At 40.1% G+C, this 21,586-nt stretch overlaps 1 protein-coding gene across 11 annotated transcripts in view; it reads left to right on the top strand.

Moving 5' to 3' along the window:
* BLTP1 (bridge-like lipid transfer protein family member 1) overlaps positions 1 to 21,586 on the top strand; it is a 115,321-nt gene that overhangs the window by 72,183 nt on the left and 21,552 nt on the right. For 9 of the 11 annotated variants that reach the window (XM_064149924.1, XM_064149925.1, XM_064149929.1 and 6 more), the window contains exons 49-64: positions 1,228 to 1,278; positions 3,536 to 3,742; positions 3,883 to 4,121; positions 5,994 to 6,238; positions 7,598 to 7,703; positions 12,040 to 12,137; positions 12,559 to 12,744; positions 13,539 to 13,707; positions 14,947 to 15,158; positions 16,324 to 16,522; positions 17,088 to 17,147; positions 17,442 to 17,668; positions 18,542 to 18,672; positions 20,044 to 20,167; positions 20,257 to 20,366; positions 20,709 to 20,799. In XM_064149924.1, coding sequence (XP_064005994.1) covers positions 1,228 to 1,278; positions 3,536 to 3,742; positions 3,883 to 4,121; positions 5,994 to 6,238; positions 7,598 to 7,703; positions 12,040 to 12,137; positions 12,559 to 12,744; positions 13,539 to 13,707; positions 14,947 to 15,158; positions 16,324 to 16,522; positions 17,088 to 17,147; positions 17,442 to 17,668; positions 18,542 to 18,672; positions 20,044 to 20,167; positions 20,257 to 20,366; positions 20,709 to 20,799 — 2,455 coding nt within the window. Of the gene's footprint in view, positions 1 to 1,227; positions 1,279 to 3,535; positions 3,743 to 3,882; positions 4,122 to 5,993; positions 6,239 to 7,597; positions 7,704 to 12,039; positions 12,138 to 12,558; positions 12,745 to 13,538; positions 13,708 to 14,946; positions 15,159 to 16,323; positions 16,523 to 17,087; positions 17,148 to 17,441; positions 17,669 to 18,131; positions 18,333 to 18,541; positions 18,673 to 20,043; positions 20,168 to 20,256; positions 20,367 to 20,708; positions 20,800 to 21,586 lie in introns of all 11 variants that reach the window. The other 2 variants (XM_064149935.1, XM_064149927.1) reach the window with 2 other exon arrangements.

Genomic DNA, 21,586 nt, shown 5'->3' on the forward strand with positions numbered 1-21,586 from the left:
CTGAGTAAGCTAAGAAGTAATCTGGTGAATGTTCTAGTAGGTTTCAGTCTGGGGCAACCCATCACACAAGATTTAAATGTTGTCATGTGAATATGAATATTCCTGCTTCATTCTATTTTTAATCAAAGGTAGTAAGTTCCGAACTGATTGTACAGTCACACTGTAAATAGATAAGTGACCTGACTGAGAAATTGTAGGTGACAGGTCCTGTTGTGAAAAGGAAGAAATCGAATTTCCTCCAATCAGAGCATTCTGTACTGATTTCGTTCCATGCAATGTACTTACAGAAATTTTATCATATCTTGTGTGTTTGCTGTCCCACTTCTAAATGCTTTTCCAAGTTCAGAGGTTCCGTTAAGCCATACAAGATTTTTAGGGAGTATTTAACCTACTGGTGCTGATTATTCCCATATGAAATATGTATTTTTTTTAACAGATATGTTTTTTAACTCCCACAATGCATGATTTTTTTCTTTCTACAGTTCTAATATCCATTTTTCACCTTCTATATTATTTACACAACATGGTAGAGGAGGAGAATCACTTTTTACGCATGAACATCTTGAATCGTTTGCTCAGTCTCCACATGGTTGGGGTTTTTTTATTTGCAAAGTTAACATACTCAGAAAGATCATGCATTATTTTTCTTTATTGCTAGCTTAAATTCTTTGTTTGAGTTGCAAAACAACATTTTAACTACAAGTTTTTGTAATACAGATCACCCTCACGCAGTATGAACATTAGCTGGGTAACCCTCAGTATGTGATCTGGGTTTGGAATACTCATGTTGTGGAAAAGGGGCTGAGAAATACAACTTGAGTCTCTCCTTTAGTTTCTGTTTAGATTGGAGGATGCTATGGAGAGATATAGAGAATTTTATTTATGCCCCCAGATAAATTGCTTCCAATAGTTGTGTTCCAGAGGGATAGATAGAAGTTCTCATCTGTCAGATGTGTAGGGTTTCTGAAGGTGACTGAAATTCTTCCTCTCTGTTTTATGTCATAATCTTACTGAGCTTCCATATAGGGAGGGTACAGAATGAAAGGGGGGAAATGCTGGTTTTTATAACCACAGCAAACACAAACCCAAAACCTTCAGCTTGGTAAATCTGAAAGTTGTGTCATATTGTGGGTTACAAGTAATTAACTGACTAATTTTGCATGAATGTTTATTCTTTATTTGCTTTGTTTTTGTTTTTCTTGCTTTCTCTTCAATCTTCATCTGTAGACTGGAGGATTTTCCTACATCTCCTACAAGCACAGCCAAACAAGAGTTTCTGTATGTCATATTACTATGTTTAATAGTCTTGCAATTAACTCTGTGTTGTGTAGCTAATGGCTGCATTCCTCTTGCGTGTGTTTGTGTAGGCAGATATTGCTTGAAAACATTTTAGTTTGGCATCTACTGTTACTTAGATAACCTTATAATATAGCCTGCTAAAGATATGACAAAAAAAAGGCCCTTGTAAATGTTAGCAATCTAGCTTTAGGGCCAGGTATTAGACTATATGGTCTCTACTGCGATGCTAGAATGGTTCCACTGCCTGTTAAGCTCTTTAGATCTGCTTCGGTGCTTATTTTAATGAGGTGAAACAATGCTGATAAATCTGAAGGAACAGACAAATTAGGTTTGCTCTGATCTTGTTAAGGAGCTGCTGTGGTTGGAGTGATTGTACCTGTTGTGACTTCAGCATCAATAGGACCATTCTTTTTGTCTTTATGGAGTTCTGTGCTGGGTTTGTGAGGCATTCTGATCAAGTTATGCTAGCACAAAATGTTTCCCTTAAACATCTGCTGCTCATGACATGCTGCTTCATGTCTCCCAGATCTGTATGTGTCAGTGTAGGTCTTTTCTTTCAAGTTGCTTTCTGACTTCCTGATGCTACTGTCCAGAGGGTCTTACTGGAGTAGTGGTCAAGGTGGGAAATGTTACATGGGCTACCCAGAAGCCTTGTTACACAAGGACTCTGCAGTACTCTGAGAGGAAAGGTTATGTAGGCAAAAACTGTGAGGCTTTTTGTTTCTTTTCTTTTTGTCTCTCCTTCCTGAAGCAGTATTCTGAACATGGGCTTTTTTTGCTGCTTTAGACCACCAGTGGATAGCTCTTGAAAGGACTTCTTACGATTACTGTTATAACATTTGTGTGTTTTCAGTGATACAATGATACAGGATTAACTTTAAAATGTCCTTATAGATGTAGCTCTGGAAGTAAAGGTCTGAAAAACTGCAAGTGATGTAAAGAAAATACTCAGGTTTTTGTTCCTTTTTGTTTGGTAGCGACATTGAAGCAGTAAGGTCATACTGTTTTGTGTAGTGTATCGCTGAAGAGTTCTATCTGTTGTCATATGATGTAGTCAACAAAAAGTATAAATGATTAAAAGGATTGGACAAATCCATGTAGGATATGTCTGATGGAGAATTATCAACACAATACTGCCTCTGGCTCAAGAAGTAAACCTGATGGCTATAGTTAAGGGAAGAATCACTTTATTTACACCCCACATAGCTGCTACTCCTTTCATTTTCATCTGACTCTGTGGCAGTTACTCAGCTTGTTATGACCCTCCTGCTGATGGTTTTCCCCCTCTGTTTGTCTGACATTCCCATAAATCTGCTATGTTGAGTGGTGTCTTTATAGCATGTCCTGTAGTAGGACAAAGACTTTTTTGTTTTTGTTTTTGTTTTTCTGGAGAGTGATTATTTATGGGATTGATTGAAGAACATAGAATTGCTTCTTGCTGCTATACAGCCTAAGTATCACTGGATGGTTTTAGTAATATTCAGCCACATCTGTAATAGGTAGATCACCCTAGGTAAGCAAACTGCAGATATATGATACACAGTGCTCATTCCAAGTCATACAGTCACAGAATCATTTTGGTTGGAAAAGACCTTTAAGATTATTGAGTCCAACCCTTGTCTAACTACCAAGTCCAGTGCTAAAGCATGTCTCTTGTCACATGTATAGCTGAACAGTTCTTCTGCATTGCTTTATGAACCATATCCTCCTTAACATTGAAATAAAATTTAGACTTCATATTTTGTCAATAAAACATCACCATTCACAAACCCATTTATCACTTGGTAGCACTTACTGCTAAGTGAGTGTTTCCTCTGTTGATCTTTTTGAATACTGAAATAAGATTTTACTGGGTCTTCTTAGGAAAAGGATGATTTTAGATTGTTCCTGTTGAAATGGAAGGCTCTTATTTGTTCCTGTCTGTGAAATGTTGTCTGTGTTATGTGCAGCCCAGTGTGCCTAAACTCAGGTCTTACCTTATGCAAAAACAGTTGAACAGGTGTTTTTGCAATGCATGACTTGTAGCTCTCTTAAATGTAGCGTAGTTGTTTGTGGCATGTAGTGCATCTGTGTGTGTGAAGTGAAAGCAAAAGGAATGTATCTGTAGTTTACAGACAAAATACTTGGATGAATACTTAAAAGGTTGGCTAACACTTAAACCCCCTCCAACATTTTAACATAACACTATACCTGTTTTGAGGGACATGCAAATAAATCCTATTTCCTTCTCTGTTAGAACTGTTGTGAAATGCAGTATTGCCAAATCCCAGGCCCTGTATAGTGCCCAGAGAGGGCTGAAAACAAACAACGCTGCTGTAGTCAAAGTTGGAGCCATCAGCATCAACATCCCTCAGCACCCTGCCACGCTGCACAGCATGATGGTGCGCAGCTCTCACCAGCTCTCCAAGCAGATTTCAGATCTCATCAGGCAGCCTTCAACTGCGTAAGTGCCGTCTGTATGGCACTGGATGCCATCCCGTTTGTGGGCTTGTGCTGCTTTGAGCATGTGTGGGAGAGTCACGCTCATCATACTTTGTGTTAGAATAACAACAAGCCCTTTTTCATCTCTCTGTTGGTAAACAGGCCTCAGCCTACCAAAGAAGATGTTGCAACTCCTTTGCCCTCTGAAAAGACTCCAACAAGCATTAATCAAACACCTGTTGAAACTAATGAGTTTCCCCAGCTGCCAGAAGGCTTAGAAAAGAAGCCTATAGTTCTGAAATTCAGTGCCATGATAGATGGGATAGCTATTGGAGCAGCACTCCTGCCCTCTCTGAAGGCAGAATATAAGATGGGAAGAATGAGGAGTCACGGAATGACAGGTAACAGCTCTCTGAAACTTTGCAAACGTTATGCTTTTCATTTGACCTTGTTAGAAGAGTCCAAGAGGACCCAATACCTCTGATGAATTATAGCTAAGGCTTTGAATCTGTCATTACAGGCTTATTTTTTTGGATGTGGACTGCAATCAGATGGGGCCATATAGAGCATTTACACTAGCTGTTATACACAGCTGCCAGAGAAAGAAAACGAGAGCAGATGAAGACCTGTATACATTCATATACAGTTTCCTCCAGGAAGCTTCCTTCTCACTGTTAAAACTTTTATTTATGATTCTTGATTAATTAAATTCTGTTTTGTAAGGCTACTTGAGAATAGAATCATAGAATCAGTCAGGGTTGGAAGGGACCACGAGGACTATCTAGTTCCAACCCCCCCTCTAGTTCCAACTCCCCCTAGGGCAGGGACACCCTACCCTAGATCAGGCTGGCCAGAGCCTCATCCAGCCTGGCCTTAAAACACTTCCAGGGATGGGGCCTCAACCACGTCCCTGGGCAACTCATTCCAGGGTCTCACCACAGTCATGCTGAAGAACTTCCTCCTCACTTCCAGTCTGAACCTACCCACCTCCTCCAGCTTCGCTTCATTCCCCCTAGTCCTGTCACTTCCTGATCATAGAATCAACCAGGTTGGAAGAGACCTCCAAGATCATCCAGTCCAACCTAGCACCCAGCCCTAGACAATCAACCAGACCATGGCACCGAGTGCCTCATCCAGTCTTTTCTTGAACACCTCCAGGGATAGTGCCTCCACCACCTCCCTGGACAGCCCATTCCAATGCCAATCACTCTCTCTGAGAAGAACTTCCTCCCAACATCCAGCCTATACTTCCCCTGGCACAACTTGAGACTCTGTCCCCTTGTTGTGTTGCTGGTTGTCTGGGAGAAGAGACCAACTCCCACCTGGCTACAATGCCCCTTCAGGTAGCTGTAGACAGCAATGAGGTCACCTCTGAGCCTCCTCTTCTCCAGGCTAAACACTCCCAGCTCCCTCAGCCTCTCCTCATGGGGTTTGTGTTCCAGGCCTTTCACCAGCTTTGTCGCCCTTCTCTGGACACATTCCAGCACCTCAACATCTCTCTTGAATTGAGGGGCCCAGAACTGGACACAGGGCTCAAGGTGTGGCCTGACCAGTGCTGAGTACAGGGGCAGAATAACCTCCCTTGTTCTGCTGGCCACACTGTTCCTGATACAGGCCAGGATGCCATTGGCTCTCTTGGCCACCTGGGCACACTGCTGGCTCATCTTCAGTCTACTATCTACCATTACCCCTAGGTCCCCTCCTGGCTGCTTTCCAGCCACTCTGTCCCTGTAAAAAGTCCCTCTCCAGCTTTTTCTGTAGGCCCCCTTCAGATACTGAAAGGCCACAATAAGGTCACCTTGGAGCCTCCTGTTCTCCAGACTAAACAGCCCCAACTCTTTCAGTCTATCCTCATAGGAGAGGTGCTCCAGCCCTCTGATCATCCCTGTGGCCCTTCTCTGGACACGCTCCAGCACATCCACATCCTTCTTGTAACGGGGCCTCCAGAACTGGATGCAGTACTCCAGGTGGGGTCTCAGCAGAGTGGAATAGAGGGAGAGAGTCACCTCCTTTGACCTGCTGGCCACACTTCGAATACTTACGGGGCCTCAGTACAGATAATGTGGTTTGCCTGACTCCCTTCTCTATCTAATTACAGTGAGGTCTGCATTTTCTTTGAATCCTGTGGGTGGATATTTTTAGCTCTAGAGGTCTGTGTATTTCAGTAATATTTAAAAGATTTTTTTAATTTCAGAAGGGTTTTTTAAAGCTAAGGCCAAATGAAAAATCATTTTGCCATCCATATCTTTTCTTTCCCTGTCTTCCTTTTCCAGGTGCCCAAACAAGATTTAATTTTGAGCTTCCAAGCCACAGATTGCGCTTCACTTCAAAAGTCTCTGCAACTGATATGTCAACTATTCCTCCTTCAGCAAGTCTCAACCTTCCTCCTGTCACTATGTCAGGCAAATACATCATGGAAGAACATGATACTTACTCAGACCAAATCTGGAGCATAGATGAGCTGCCTGCTAAGCAAGGCTATTACCTACAGGGGAACTACTTGCGTTGTGTGGCTGAAGTAGGTGTTGAAGACATAATCATCTTAATTTGCTCTTCTGTCACATTTTCTATGTGCATCTCTTGTAGTGTTTAATAACCTTCTTCCTCCAGGACTCTTGAGTTTACAGGTTGATCCAAATAAAGCATTTGTAATTTTGTGACATGAGTAGAACTTTTTCAGTCTTTCAGTCTGATGAGCTGCCCACATAATAAGTAGTCAAGACCTCTATGTTGGAAGATTTTGGACATGTTATTTTGTGCAAATAAATATTGAAGATAAGTTTTGAACCTTTTTTTGGAATGGCAGTGTTTCTCACCAGTGAAGCAGATAAAAATGTGTTATGCTGATGACTCAGTGTCATTTTAAATGGAAAGCTAACTGTAACGTGTCAGATAATGCAATAAGAAATAATGAAATATTTTAACCCAGACTTCTTCTTTTATAACTGGTTTATTTTTGCATGATTAGACAGCTCTATAGATGGGAGAAGCTATATATATCCTTATTAAAAGATAGAAAGTTTTCTGTTTGATACAGAGTGTTCTACTCCCAAGTTCTGTTTGTGTACCAATTTCCACAGTTACTACTCACAGAGAGAAATTGATGCTGCTTTAAAGAAACCTTTCTGGTGGGGAAAAGTGAGGTTTTTCTATTACCTATATTTCTTTAGTCAGAAAAATGCTCTGGTGTATTTGCAATTGAGGCTGCTGATGGTTTTCATCTTTGTTGAAGAAGTTTAATTAGGTGCTGCTTTTTGTTCAAGACATTTGAGTTATTTCCTGGTTAAAGAAAGATCTTAGGGGTTTAAAATTTGTTTGGCATGTAAAACAACATGGAGGGCCTGCTTAGCAAAGGCAAAACCCAAGTCCAGGTAGTTTCAGAGAACATTTTTATTGAGATTTTTATATTTTAAAACTCTTACACAGATTCCCTAGGGATATTCTTCAAGATGAGATTGGACACATAATACATTTACTGTTGAGGAGATAGTGAACATTTTCCTCTATGGTGACTTAATGATGCACTTCTAGAGGTTGACAGCTTCTTTCTATGTTGTCCTGATAATGATTTACTATCTGGAATTAAGTAAAATTTTACATACTTCCATGAACATTAAGCCCTGAATTTTATTGTTTAAGATAAACTTGAGCAGGAGAATAATTTTTCTTCATAAAACAACATAAGTCCCCTGATTTTCTGGCAGGCTCTTACAACGGGGATAAAAAAAACCCAAACTATTCAATGGTCTTTTGCTTAATGTCAGTAACAATTTAATTTGATCTGGAAAGATGCCTGAAAATTTACCAAACAGTGCATTTTTAACATAAATATGATAACTGCTTTAAAGCTTTGTTCTAAAATGTTCTATTTCTGCAGGTGGGTTCCTTTGAACATAACCTCACAACTGATCTCTTGAATCATTTAGTCTTTGTACAGAAGGTGTTCATGAAAGAAGTAAATGAAGTCATACAGAAGGTTTCAGGTAAGCAAAACACTTAAAAATATCTTTGAGTGAGTTCTTTAAATGTTATTTGGTGGTTTGGTAGTTCTTGGGATCAGCTCTTCCCAGAGCCTCTGTTGTTTCAAATTCCAGCTCTGCTCCTTAGAGTGCTAGATGCAGACTGATGGTGTATGTTAGAGAGAGAATGTTATAGAGTGACCAATGTAAATAAATATTCCAAAGCAAGTGAAATTTGAAGTAGCTTGGTTTTCACACTGTTTGAGCTATCATAAAAGGCTACTCTAGAAATACAGAGATATTTTAGTGGAAAGGTTGATTAACAGTTGGAAACATCTGTAATGTTGTAATGTGTAATGGAGGGGTAATTAATTAATGCAAGATGGTTTTTTTTAAAATTAATTTTGTTTATTAATTTTCAATATTCAGGAGTCTCACTCCTCCCAACCACTAATTTTAGCAATAATAACAGGTTCTTCACAACTGTCATGAAAAGCATTGCATAAAGGAATAATTGGATCTAGAACAAATAACTAGTAATAATACAACACTAACTCAATTGAACTGGAAGAGAAGGTTTTTGTGATCAATTATACCACTGCCCACTAGATGGACTCGAGAAGCCCCTTTCTGCTTATGGCAGAAAACAATTAGTGAATTACAAGAAGCTTTAAGTATTTACTCACCAAATATTAGTCTCCCAACTCGCAGGGCTAGCTGCAGCTTCAGACAGCACCCAAACATGTCCTGAGATCTGTATAATCTGTGTGTCCTTTCCAGGACTCTTTGTCTTGGCAGGTGTAGGCAGGTTGTCTTGTAATGTGCAGTCTTGGCACGATGTCATGCTGGTTATAGAGGCCTATTTGCATGAAGGCATTTAAAGCCTATTCCTGGTGAACTTGAAACAATCTCCAGGCAAACCATCCCAAAGCACAGGGCTTACTATTCAGCAGAGCTAACTTATAGCTTAGCAAAGCATTATCACAGTATCACAGTATCACAGTATCACCAAGGTTGGAAGAGACCTCACAGATCATCAAGTCCAACCCTTTACCACAGTGCCTCACAGATCATCAAGTCCAACCCTTTACCACAAGGCTAGACCATGGCACCAAGTGCCACATCCAACCTTGCCTTGAACTGCCCCAGGGACGACGACTCCACCACCTCCCCAGGCAGCCCATTCCAGTGCCCAATGACTCTCTCAGTGAAGAACTTTCTCCTCACCTCGAGCCGAAATTTCCCCTGGCGCAGCCTGAGGCTGTGTCCTCTCATTCTGGTGCTGGCCACCTGAGAGAAGAGAGCAACCTCCCCCTGGCCACAACCACCCTTCAGGTAGTTGTAGACAGCAATAAGGTCACCCCTGAGCCTCCTCTTCTCCAGGCTAAACAACCCCAGCTCCCTCAGCCTCTCCTCGTAGGGCTGTGCTCGAGTCCTCTCCCCAGCCTCGTCGCCCTTCTCTGGACACGCTCAAGCATCTCAATGTCCTTCCTAAACTGGGAGGCCCAGAACTGAACGCAGTACTCGAGGTGTGGTCTGACCAGTGCAGAGTACAGGGGCAGAATGACCTCCCTGCTCCTGCTGACCACACCATTCCTGATGCAGGCCAGGATGCCACTGGCTCTCCTGGCCACCTGGGCACACTGCTGGCTCATGTTCAGGCGGGTATCAATCAGTACCCCCAGATCCCTCTCTGTCTGGCTGCTCTCCAGCCACTCCGACCCCAGCCTGGGGGGGCAATGGCAGAATCACTGCCAGAAGCAGAGAGCTCAATAAGCAGGAACAATGGCAGCAGCAAGTAGGAACAATGGCAGATCCCATTGTGTTATCTGCTTATCTCTTTTAATCAATTTAGCCCAGGACTAATGGGCCTTTGGACACAGAATAGCCAATCATAATGGCATTTTTCCAAGCTTGACCGTATTAGGTGAAGTCATAGGCTTACTTTACCCAAATTTGGGAAAACATAGGCCTTGCATGAGGCAGGCACAAAATAAGTGTTTGTACACAGAATGTAAACCGGAGCAAAACAAGTCTGGACAAGCCAGGGTCCTTACACTCAGTGGCTCCAGGTTCTTTGTCCTCTCTCCTACAGTTGCTTCTCCCCAAAATGGAGAGAGAGCAGAAGGCATGTCTGTTCAAGCCAGGGCATGTTCAAGCTGATTTTGGCCTATTCAGGCCTACCATGACAGAAAGATAAACTAAGAAGTGGTTTCTAAGTGGAAGGGGTGTCTGCGTATGCATCTACATACTCCTTTTGTATAGGGTTGGAAAGGACCACAAGGATCGTCTACTTCCAACCCCCCCTGCCATGGCCAAGGACACCCTACCCTAGATCAGGCTGGCCAGAGCCTCATCCAGCATGGCCTTAAAGACCTCCAGAGACAGGGCTTCAATCACCTTCCTGGGCAACCCATTCCAGGGTCTCACAACTCTCAGGGTGAAGAACTTCCTCCTCGTGTCCAGCCTGAACCTACCCATCTCCAGCTTTGCTCCATGTGTATATACATAAATATATATACATGTATACAATGTTCACGTGTACAAACACATGCAAAAGAAATGTGCAGGTCCTGGTGACCTGCCTTCAGGGGAGTTAGATGAGAAGAAAATGAAAAATGTCAGAATCCCTGAAGGACAAGAAGAAAACAAATTTGAAACACTGTGGTGTTTGTTGCAGGCAAGATACATTAGTTTTGGGTAGTAAGAGAATGTTTAGGGGAAGAATAAACCTCCAATACCTGTCATTATTCTGTTAAAAAAAAGTATTGAGTAACATAGAGAAGTAAACCAGGAAACCTATATTAGATTTTTTTGGCAACATTTCTCAGTCTCTGGAGTTCAATCTTAGCTCTGGTTTTATGGGAGGAATTTATTGCCATTGCTGCTTCTTTACTTTTCTAGACTATCAATTTGTATTACTAGTAGCAAGAACCTGATGGTTTTTGAGATGGGGCTGCCATGTTGTGGTCATTCAGCAGGAACATAGTCAGCAATCCCTGGCTCCCTGAATGCAGAACAATGAGTGTGGAAAGTAGATTTTGTCCTTCTGACATGCAGTAAAATCATTGGCACGGCTTGCAAATTCCAATTAGTGTGACATGCTACAGTTATTAATTTAAATGTGATTTCTGTTGCACTAAAATATTGATTGCAAATTATCCTTAGGTAAAAACTGAGTAGGTACCAGTTACTTAAGTTGGAGTTGCACAGATTAAGAGCTAGATACAGAACAGTTCATCATAATTCCACCTGCAAATTGAGGGTGGTGTTGATTTAAGAGCTGGTATCAACCTTCAAACTCATATGACTCTTTGCACTGGCTGATATAAAGATTCAGATCCAACCTACAATTTAGTGTCATTCAAGAAAATTATTCTCCCTTAAGTGAAAGGATAGTTGGAGAAATTAGATTTTAAAGTAGTATCTCTGGTTTTTTTTCCTTTGTTTTTTATCTGGCAGATGCTTTAAAACCTTAATGAAGAAATGTAATTGTAAAAATAGCCTTTAACATACATGTGGAAAACATATGAAAGATGAGTTAGTTCTTAATTGATATTGAGTACTACTACTACTGTAACAGTTACCATTGTAGATCCCAGTTAGGAATAACTGGAGGGGAAGCTAGGCATAAAGAGAGGGAGATTCTTTAAAACTGTTGAGAGGACAACGTCCAGAGACACAATAGAATGATAAAAACTTACTGTCATTGGATGTTCTGTATTTTTAATCCATGATTTAACTGCCTGTTAAGTGCACCAAATAACTGCAGTTAGAAGAACTGGTGTATATGGAGAGTATTCATGTTTTAGCCTTTTTCAGCAAGACCATCCTATAAACTGAGATTGAATATAGATCAGATCTCAAGGGAAATTTAAACCACGATTACTCCTTTAGGTTAGAGAATACAATCTGAGATGAAATGTGCCAGGATGAGGACATCAGCACAAAAAAAAATAACCACAGAACACTCTTCCCTCTTGTCCCTGAAAATACTGATCTAATTTCAATTCCTCTCTTCATGCAAATTGACAATAAAATTTAAACACTTGACTGACTACAGTGCAGGTAATCAGGAGATACACTGGAGCAGGAGATTTAAGATGGTTTCCTACACATGTGGAGCCTTTCTAGGGAAGACTTCCTGGGAGGGAGCAACATGACTACTTCGATTGTTAGTAGAGGACTATTGGCTATATGTAACAAGCTGAATGTCTCCCATCTTCAGCCTGCCTTTGGTTCTAGAAATCTTCAGTTGTTTAAAACCAGGCTTAAATTCACTGTCACATATTTTTGCATCTGTTTATTTTAAAGTTTTTCCTTTCTTAAAACTCTGAATGTATGTATTTCATGTGTACAGGAGGGGAGCAGCCCATACCTCTTTGGAATGAACATGATGGCACAACTGATGGAGACAAACCAAAAATTCTTCTTTACTCATTGAGCCTACAGTTTAAGGTAATCTTAGAATGATAGAGTTGTCAGGGCTGGAATGCACTTCAGGGATCATCTAGTTCCAACACTCCCACTATAGGAAGAGATACTTCACATTAGATCAGGTTACTCATCCAGCCTGGCCTTAAAGACCTCCAGAGATGTCTTATGACAAAACAGCCCTAAATGATATTATTTGATTTGGGGTTTTTACCTCAAAGCTTATTGAATCAGGAATACTCTGCATGAAGACAAGGAACTTGACTTTGTTTCCTGTCACCTTTTAAAATAGCCTAGTGGCATTGCATTACGAAAAAAGATCCTGTCCTCCTTTTTTGCCACACAATGAGAAGTTTGGTGAGTTTGTTTTGGGGTTGTTTATTTCCCCTTCCCTTTATGTCTCTGAACCGCATGCTAATCACTTTATGCCTTCCTTATTCATTAGGGAATTCAAGTGACAGCTACAACTCCCTCAATGCGAGCTGTAAGATTTGAAACTGGATTGATAGAACTTGAACTCTCAAACAGACTGCAAACCAAAGCAATGCCTGGAAGCAGCAGCTACCTCAAACTGTTTGGGAAGTGCCAGGTGGATTTGAATCTGGCACTAGGACAGATTGTTAAACATCAGGTTGGTGTTCAACCTTTGATTGTTATTATTTTTGGTTGCTTTTTTCCATCTTGTTTTCTTTTGTGAAAATACCAATTCTGCAGCACACACTTACTGAATAGGCTTTTGCATTTTGTTAAATGGTTGTTCAAAAGAAATTTTATCACCTGAGGTGGCAAGGGACTGGAAGTGACTTCTCAGAAGAATTAGCAAGTCTTCATTATGAGAGGCCAGTGTAGATCAAAGGAGTCAAATATGGGCTTCATACTATTAGTATGGTAGAACTTACTAGCCCCTTGCAACAATGGCTTTGCTATTAAGTCAGGGTCAATTTTTTGTTGATACTGCATGTATTTTTAGGTTACATGAATGAAATAATAAGATCAGACAAGGCTCAAACTTGACTAGACCTAAATTTTGTCCTAGTTCATCTGTATTAGTTTGACAGTTGTATCTCTTGGATTCCTAATCCTGCTGATACCTGGAATCACTAATTGTGACATGAAAATGTGACACCTAGGAACAAATACAAATCTTAGAACCTGCAAGTGTGCTGTCACAATAGAAATCTGAATATATAAATAGTTATTGTAGTTAATATGTTATGATAAATCAGGAAAGTAACACTGTGATCAGAATTTAAGTAAATTGAATCTCCTCAAAAGAGCTTTGGCTAATAAAGTGGAAAGGAGATGTCTTTACTCCTTGTTGTAAATTTACATTTTGTCAAAAGTGGTAATTTGATTATTTTGACCTGTCCTTGAACTCCTCCCTGCTGCAAACTCCCCGCTTCCCATTTTTTTTAACCTTTTAAGGTTTATGAAGAAGCTGGCTCAGACTTTCATCAAGTTGCATATTTCAAGACAAGAATTGGATTAAGAAATGCTCTCCGAGAAGAAATCAGTGGCTCATCAGATAGAGAAGCTGTGCTCATTACCTTGAACAGACCAATTGTTTTTGCTCAGCCTGTGGCCTTTGATAGAGGTATTGAAGAGACGATTGCTACAAATGCATCTTCAGACTGAGGAAGTTTTTTTTGTAGTTCCTGAAGAGACTTGATTATTTAAGATTTTGTAATATCATGCTAAATCAAGATGTTAGGTTGTTGGGAAATTTAGGAGATCTACTGCATACCAGAGGGACCTGAATGGGTTAGAGAGGTGGGCAGAGGAGTATCTTGTGAGGTTCAGTAAGGCAAAGTACAAGGTCTTTCCCTGAGGGAAGGGGGTGATGATGGGGGATAATGAAATTGAGAGCAGCTCTGCAGAAAAGGACTTGTGGGTGCTGGTGGATGAGAAGCTGCACATGAGTCAACAGTGTACCCTGGCAGCCCATAAGACCAATGACATCTTGGGCTGCATCAAAAGAAGTGTGGACAACAGATCAAGAGAGGTGATTCTGCCACTTAGCTCTGGTGAGACCTTGCCTATGGCCAGCTCTGGGGCCCCAACACAAGGCAGACATGGACCTGCTGGAGCAGATCCAGAGGAAGGCCACAAAGATGATCAGAGGGGCTGGAGAACCTCTTCTATGAAGACAGGTTAAAAGAATTAGGGCTGGAGAAGAGATATCTCTGGGGAGATCTTAGAGTTGCATTTCAGCATCTGAAGGGGAAGGCTGGGGAGGGACTGATTAGAAGGGTTTTTAGCAATAGGATGAGGGGCAATGATTTTAAACTGAAGCACAGTAAATTTAGGTTGGACATAAGGAAGTGAGAGTGGTGAAATCATAGAACAGGTTGTGCTTGAGGCCCTGTTCTTGAAGACATTCAAGATCGGACTGGATGTGGCCCTGAGCAGCCTGATCTGGTTGGAGGTGTCCCTGCTCACCACAGAGGGGTTGGACAAGATGACTTTTGAGGGTCAGCCCAATGCAATCTGTAAAGCTGTTAATAATTCCTAATGTTAAAATTTTTGTTTGCTGAGCTGGTTAGTTTGCAGATGGTTTGGAGGAAGTTGTATTCTAAGTCTTCACAAATCAATAATGTTGAGAACAGCATCACTTTCTGTATAATTCATGTGTTCACTTTGATTCTAAATCATCAGCTGTGTCCATCTTGGCCTTTGCAGCATGAATCTTTTCACTACCTCCCAGATATGTCCCTCCACTGTTGTACATCACTGTCTGAATGTAATGGAGAAAACACTTTAAGAAAAAGAGTGAATGTGTTTTTTTTGTTGTGCAAGTTGACTTCAATTAAGCATCTCTGGTTTCTTCATAAAGCTGTGCTGTTTTGGCTGAACTACAAGGCTGCCTATGACAACTGGAATGAGCAGAGAATGGCTTTACATAAAGATATCCATATGGCCACAAAAGAAGTAGTAGATATGCTGCCTGGGATCCAACAAACATCTGCACAGGCTTTTGGGACCCTCTTTCTTCAGCTGACTGTGAATGACTTGGGGATTTGCCTGCCTATCACAAACACACCTCAGGTAATCAAAATATCTGAAGCAGCTATTAATAGTCTGCTACTGAAATATCCATTTTTATGTGGTACAGGGATTTTATGTCTGTAAATGTAATTTTTAAGCATACCAACACAGAATTCATGGAATGCTGCTAATTGCACTAGTAATGTAGCTTGTACTAGAAATGGTATCCTCATTAATAGAGGAGCTAGGTTATGCATGCTTTGGGGAAACTAAATGGATTGTTTGCAAGATTCAGCTCTTTGTAAAGCCCTTGGAAATGTTTCAGATGAAACATATTGTCCTGAAAGTTTCCATCACAAAATTCCAATGAACCTTTTTTTTTCTTTTTCAAACTCTGGAAAGTGTTTGCTTTAGTATGATTTTCTTTTTCATTTGTTGAATGAAAACAAGAAATGAGAGAAAGAATAACTACTTCAGATACACAGACACATGTTTGCTTTAATATGATTTTCTTTTTCATTTGTTGAATTAAAACAAGAAATGAGAGAAAGAATAACTACTTCAGATACACAGACACATGGTTTTTAGTTACTTTTATTTAGAAACTCAGTCTAGGTTAAAAAAGATACTTAAAATGCAATAATTGACCCGAAGTCTGTCGTGGTAGTACAACACAGTGCAATAACGGTACATAGTAGTACATACTTGTGCTGGATCAAAAGAAGTTTAGATGGGCTATATGAGCTTTTTGGGAGGTAAGCAAAATGATAGGTTTTCATATGCAAAGAGCTGCATTTAAGACTCTGCACTGTTGTCAATATCAAAATAAGCACCCAAAAAATAATGTAAGATTAAAGGTAGTTTTCATTATTCAGTCAACTGATGTGCAACCTTTCTTATGAATCCTAGGCTTGTGTTCTGAGGTCGTAGGCCTCCGTGGTTTATAGTTGTTTATTATCTAGTCCTTGGTCAAAAATTGTTTTTCTCTCATTTTCCAGATAAGCTTGACTCCTGGTGCCCTAGTATTTTAACATTGTAGGTGATGATGGATTTAGAAAACAATGCAAGACATTGTACAGTCAGATGTGATGTCACTGAAAGTTCTGCAGAGAAGGAAAAATATGAGGAGATAAAAATAAGAGGATCAGTTTTCAAGATATACAACATTTAAGACAATAGCAGTTTGACATTGCAGTGACCAGTAAATTCTGTTTTTCTTTTTCAGTCTAACCACACTGCAGACCTTGACACTGGCTCTGCTTTAGTCCTGACTATTGAAAGCACCTTAATCACTGCCTGCTCTTCAGAGTCTTTAGTTAGCAAAGGGCATTTTAAAAACTTCTGTATCCGCTTTGCTGATGGCTTTGAGACAAGCTGGGATGACTGGAAACCAGAAATCAGAGGAGATCTAGTCATGAATGCATGTAAGTGGGTGTGAGTTCATACTGGACAATACTATTGCAGATTCAAATCCACTTTTACCCTTTTCTGTGATTTCTTAAAATGATGAATTTCCTCCCAAAATACAAAATACTTTGGTCTTCTAAAAGCAAAACCATGTGGATCTGAAAGGTTGGATTCCTTTGTCATTTTCCATCATGAATACCTGTTTTGTTATATGTCCCATTGTAGGCATTTAAGTTCTGTCTGAGAGATGTTGGAAGAGTTGATTGAGTTGTATAAAAAGCAACTTCATAAGGACTCCATTTTGAATAGTTGAATACAGATTAATTTATATGTGTATATATCTATCTTTAATTATGGTGAAGATACTAGAACTCATATGAAAAGTTAACTTAATGTTACCAAGTAAATTCACTTGAAATAAGAATTATCATTCAATGGGAATGAAAACTAAGCCTCCTATCGAACACCAATTGTGCTTTAATTCTGAAGGGCAACAGACTGAGGTGAAATTTGAAAGGGCTAATGTAAAGTACCTTTGACTGTCTGCCTAATCAATATGTCTGCTTGATATGCTTCATACAGGTGTTGTGCCAGATGGTACGTATGAAGTATGTTCTAGGACCACAGGACAGGCTGCAGCAGGTAATAGACTATTTTAGTAAATCAAGTCCTGTGAAAGTAAAGCTTTCATAAAACATCAAATTAAAAGCCCTTAACATGTTGTAATTTCATTGTGGTTTGTTTTGTTTAGTATTTTCTTTTACTGGTAAAACTCTTCAGTGTTTTTATCTGCTTCATCTTGTGACTCAAAACATGGAACAGCCTCAAATCAGCAGCACTAATCCATAACTCATAATGGGGGATTTTTTAAAAAAGGACAAAGTTATTTAACTTTTTTTCTTCTTTCTTTTTTCTTTTTTTTTGTTTTTAATACAGAAAGTAGTAGTGCTGGAACCTGGACTCTGAATGTGCTTTGGAAGATGTGTGGTATTGATGTCCATATGGATCCAAACATTGGGAAAAGACTGAACGCTTTAGGCAACACCCTCACAACGCTGACAGGAGAAGAAGATATTGATGATATTGCTGACCTCAACTCTGTAAATATAGCTGATCTTTCAGATGAGGATGAGGTTGACACCATGTCTCCCACTGTACATGCAGTAAGTGAATCTATCAAAATAAGTGCTACTAGTTGGACAAGGCATGGCAAAGTCTTCAGTCAGATGGAAAGATTTTAGTCTTGAGCTGTGTCCAGCATGCATGTTTGTCCTCTGACTCTGTATTTCAAAGGCAAGAAATCAGAGATAATATTTCTGTTAGTGCTCTGTGAAATACCAATCTGGATTTGAAAGAATGGAGGCACAATACCTAACTGCAGGTACCATAACTGGGAAAACTGTGGATGTAGGTCAGTTTTCTTAACAGGAGAGTAAGTTACTTACATGAGCAAACTGGAAAAGATGTTTTTTGGGGTGCTTCTACCCAATAGACTAATGACCTTGCTTTTTGGCTTCACATAATAATGTTTTAATGGATGTTCTTTAATTGCTGTCTTTAACCTCTCTTGCCTGCCAGCAGTGCCAGTGTTGCTCCAGAACACTAATGTTGCTGTTTGTTGTTTAGAAATCAGGTGGAGGTTCATTGTGCGGAGATGCACGCAAGCTAACATTTGGGCAGCGGATTGTAAATCACCTGCTGGGTTTGAGCCCCCCAACCCATCGATACTCTGTTCCTGTAGAATATCTATTGGGGTCAGCGAAGTGTGATTCTCTTCAGTCTAGCAGATCACACATGAAAGCAGGCAGATCCTGCTCGTGGGGACATGTATGTAGTAGTTACAGTGTGTCTAACTGAATGATGGGGTTTGGATCACTGGAAAAAAAAAATCCAATCAGCTGCCTTTTGAGATGAAACTGATCTTTTGCATGCTCTACTCCAAATCTCAAGGTGTGAAATTTGCTTTTCCTGTTGTTAAATTGCACTAATGCACCAGTTTTTGATGAAAGCATTAATTAAACGTTTGGTTTAAACAGGAGATTGTCGAACACCGACGGCAGGGAGCTTCTAGCATCCAAACGGGAGAACAGCGAGGAAGGAAATTCGTGAAACGTTTAGTTGATATTAGAGAACTCAATGAGCAAGCTAAAGTCATTGATGACTTAAAGTAAGCTGGATTTTCTTTGAATACACAAAGCCTGGGGGTAGCAAACTGCAACTAATTTCTGTTCATAGCCTATATCTTACAGCATTTTGATGGTTAAGTGGCTGCCTTCGTTTAAAAATTAGAAATTGCCTTTTTAGTTTCCATGAAAAAAACCCTGTCTGTGCAAATAACTCTCTCAGAAGTCTCAGGTTCTTCTCCAAGTATCAAATTAGTCTATATTCTGGTTCTGCATTACAATGGCTGATCATAATCAATTTCCTATTGATTTAAAATCATTTTGTTTTATTGTCATGGTGATTAGTTGAATGAAATATATTACTTTTTAAGTCTAATAAGCTTAGTCTCATTCACAGGAAGAATAAAGAAACTATTTTTGTATCCAGTAGGTGATATTTGAAAATTAAATCTCCTGTGCTGTACTTGAAAACCCTGAAGAAGAAATGTAATGAATTCCACCTGAACATCTGTGAATGATAAATATTTTTTGCCAGCATAGTTTGTTGGCTTTGCTTTTTTTTCCCTTTTTTGTCCCCTTTCCTAAGACAGACTTTTTGTAAATGGATCTGTCTAGGATGGGAATTTGGAGCTTGGTAATTACGTGTTAAGTAGCAAAGAGGAGACACGTTTTACTGCTTGCATTTGGAATGAAATTCTGTCACCATGCAGAGGATCTATTGTACCTGAAATGTGCCGTTTAGGTTAAATTCTTCTTCTAATATGAGAACAAGAATCTGAATGCAGTTTTTTATGCCTGTCTTTTCTGTTTGTGAACACTACAGTAAATTGGGATTCTTTGAATACAGCAATTGCTTTACAGAGGCTTTCAAATTACTTAGCAGAGTGCTTTTTCTGCAGAAGGAGATCAACTACAGAAGGCTAGCATTGGTGTGACAGGACTTTGTGCTGTTACAGCAGGAGGGTTTTTCTTCTCTTTTTGCTGGGGATACTCAGATTTGCCCTTTATGTTTGTTTTTAATTAAACACTGTCATGTGATCGAAAGGGTATAGGAAAATCCATAGTTCAGACAGCCCTAGTTGTAACAAGAGTGTTGTGGTTTTGCTATTCCTACTCTTCACCTTAGCCTCGTGGCAGCACTGTTGTTTGGGGGTCTCCCTGCATGCTAATTTATTCTACATCCTCTCTCTGTTCTGGTAGGTCACTTAGAGAAAGAAACTTTAAAATCAAAGAGTCTTGCTAAGGGTTAAATACTATACCTGAAAAAAAGTTGTATCGTGAAACAAGAATTAAAAATAAATGAGAACATGGGATCATTCCTAGGAAAACCAAAGCATCATTTCAATACAGATTTTGAAATGGGGGAAAATAACATCACCTATTTGTAAAATAACTCAACTGTGATTTATCCCTAGAAAATTAGGTGCAAGTGAAGGAACTATAAATCAAGAAATTCAGCGCTACCAGCAGCTGGAGTCGGTGGCTGTGAATGATATCCGGCGAGATGTTCGTAAAAAGCTGCGTCGATCCAGTATGAGGGTGAGGAGCAGGAACTTTCTCTGCAAGTATGATGACAGTTGCATTGCCTATTTCTCAGCTGTTGCATTTAAATACTGGTTTTGTTTTAGGCTGCCTCCTTGAAAGACAAATGGGGTCTCAGCTACAAACCCAGCTATAGCCGATCTAAGAGTATTTCAGCATCAGGAAGACCACCTCTGAAGAGAATGGACAGAACAAGGTAAGCTGCTGAGAATCTTGAGTGCTGTGACAGCAATGTCTGTCTTTGTAACAGAGGACATACTGGACTTCAGCTGAAACAGTTCTTTTACCTGTGTAAAGAAATAAGCATAGGCTGGCTAGCAGTAAACCTCTGGCCCAGTTATATATCATCTGCTTCTCCTCCTTTTCCTGTTTGTGTACCTGAAGTGCTTCTGATTTTATGCTTTATTCCTTAATAAAATTATAAATATTGATGGTACTTTTTGGTTTTTTGCCTTATATTTATGTAGTCAAATGTTTGCATAGATATAAAACCCTATAACAAAATTCATCAGCTGCTGTGGTTTGGTTTTGCATATAGCTCTCGACTAGGAGACAGTGAAGACCTCCCAGACATCCGTGTAGATGCTGCATCTCCTGGGCCCAGAGTAACCTTCAACATACAGGATTCTGTAAGAATTATATGCCATATAATTTTTAACTGTATTCCCTGTAGTATTTGGTCACAAGTTCATGAGATAGGTATAGCTAGGCAGATCAGAACTGCTTATATCATAGAATGGTTTGGGTTGGAAGTGACCTCCAAAGGTCATCTAGTCCAACCTCCCTACAGTCAGGAGGGTCCATCCTCCACTAGAGTAGGTTGCTCCAGAACCTTGTCAATCCTGATCTTGTATATCTCCAGGGATGGGGCATCAACTATCTCCCTGGGCAACCTCCTCCAGTGTTCCATCAGCCTCATGAGAAAGAACTTGTCCTAACATCCAATCTCAGTCTCCTTTTCTCCAATTTGAAACTATTGCCCCTTGTCCTGTCACTGCAGGCCTTTCTAAGCAGTTCCTCAGCAGCCTTCTTGTAGGCCCCCTTCAGGTACCGGAAGGCTGCTGCTGTTAGGTCTCCCTGGAGCCTTCTCCAGTCTGAACAACCCCAACTCCCTCACCCTGTCCTCATAGCAGAGGTGCTTCAGCCCTCTAATCATTTTTGTGGCACTTCTCTGGACCTGCTCCATCATGTCCATGTCCTTCCTGTGTTGCAGGCCCCAGAGCTAGACAGCAGTTGTGTTTCTGTTTCTGCTAGTATATGCCTCAAACTATGGCTGTGGTTTTAGAAGATAAAATTGTGTTGATAGATGTGTTTTGGTTTCTTGAAACAGAAATTAATGCAATCATTACTGAAGTTATTTGGTAATAGTTTTGGAGGTTTTATTAGGCTGACACAGTAGCAATTGTTCTGTAATGA

The sequence above is a fragment of the Pogoniulus pusillus genome, chromosome 10, assembly GCF_015220805.1.
Source record: "Pogoniulus pusillus isolate bPogPus1 chromosome 10, bPogPus1.pri, whole genome shotgun sequence".
Lineage (NCBI taxonomy): Eukaryota > Metazoa > Chordata > Aves > Piciformes > Lybiidae > Pogoniulus > Pogoniulus pusillus.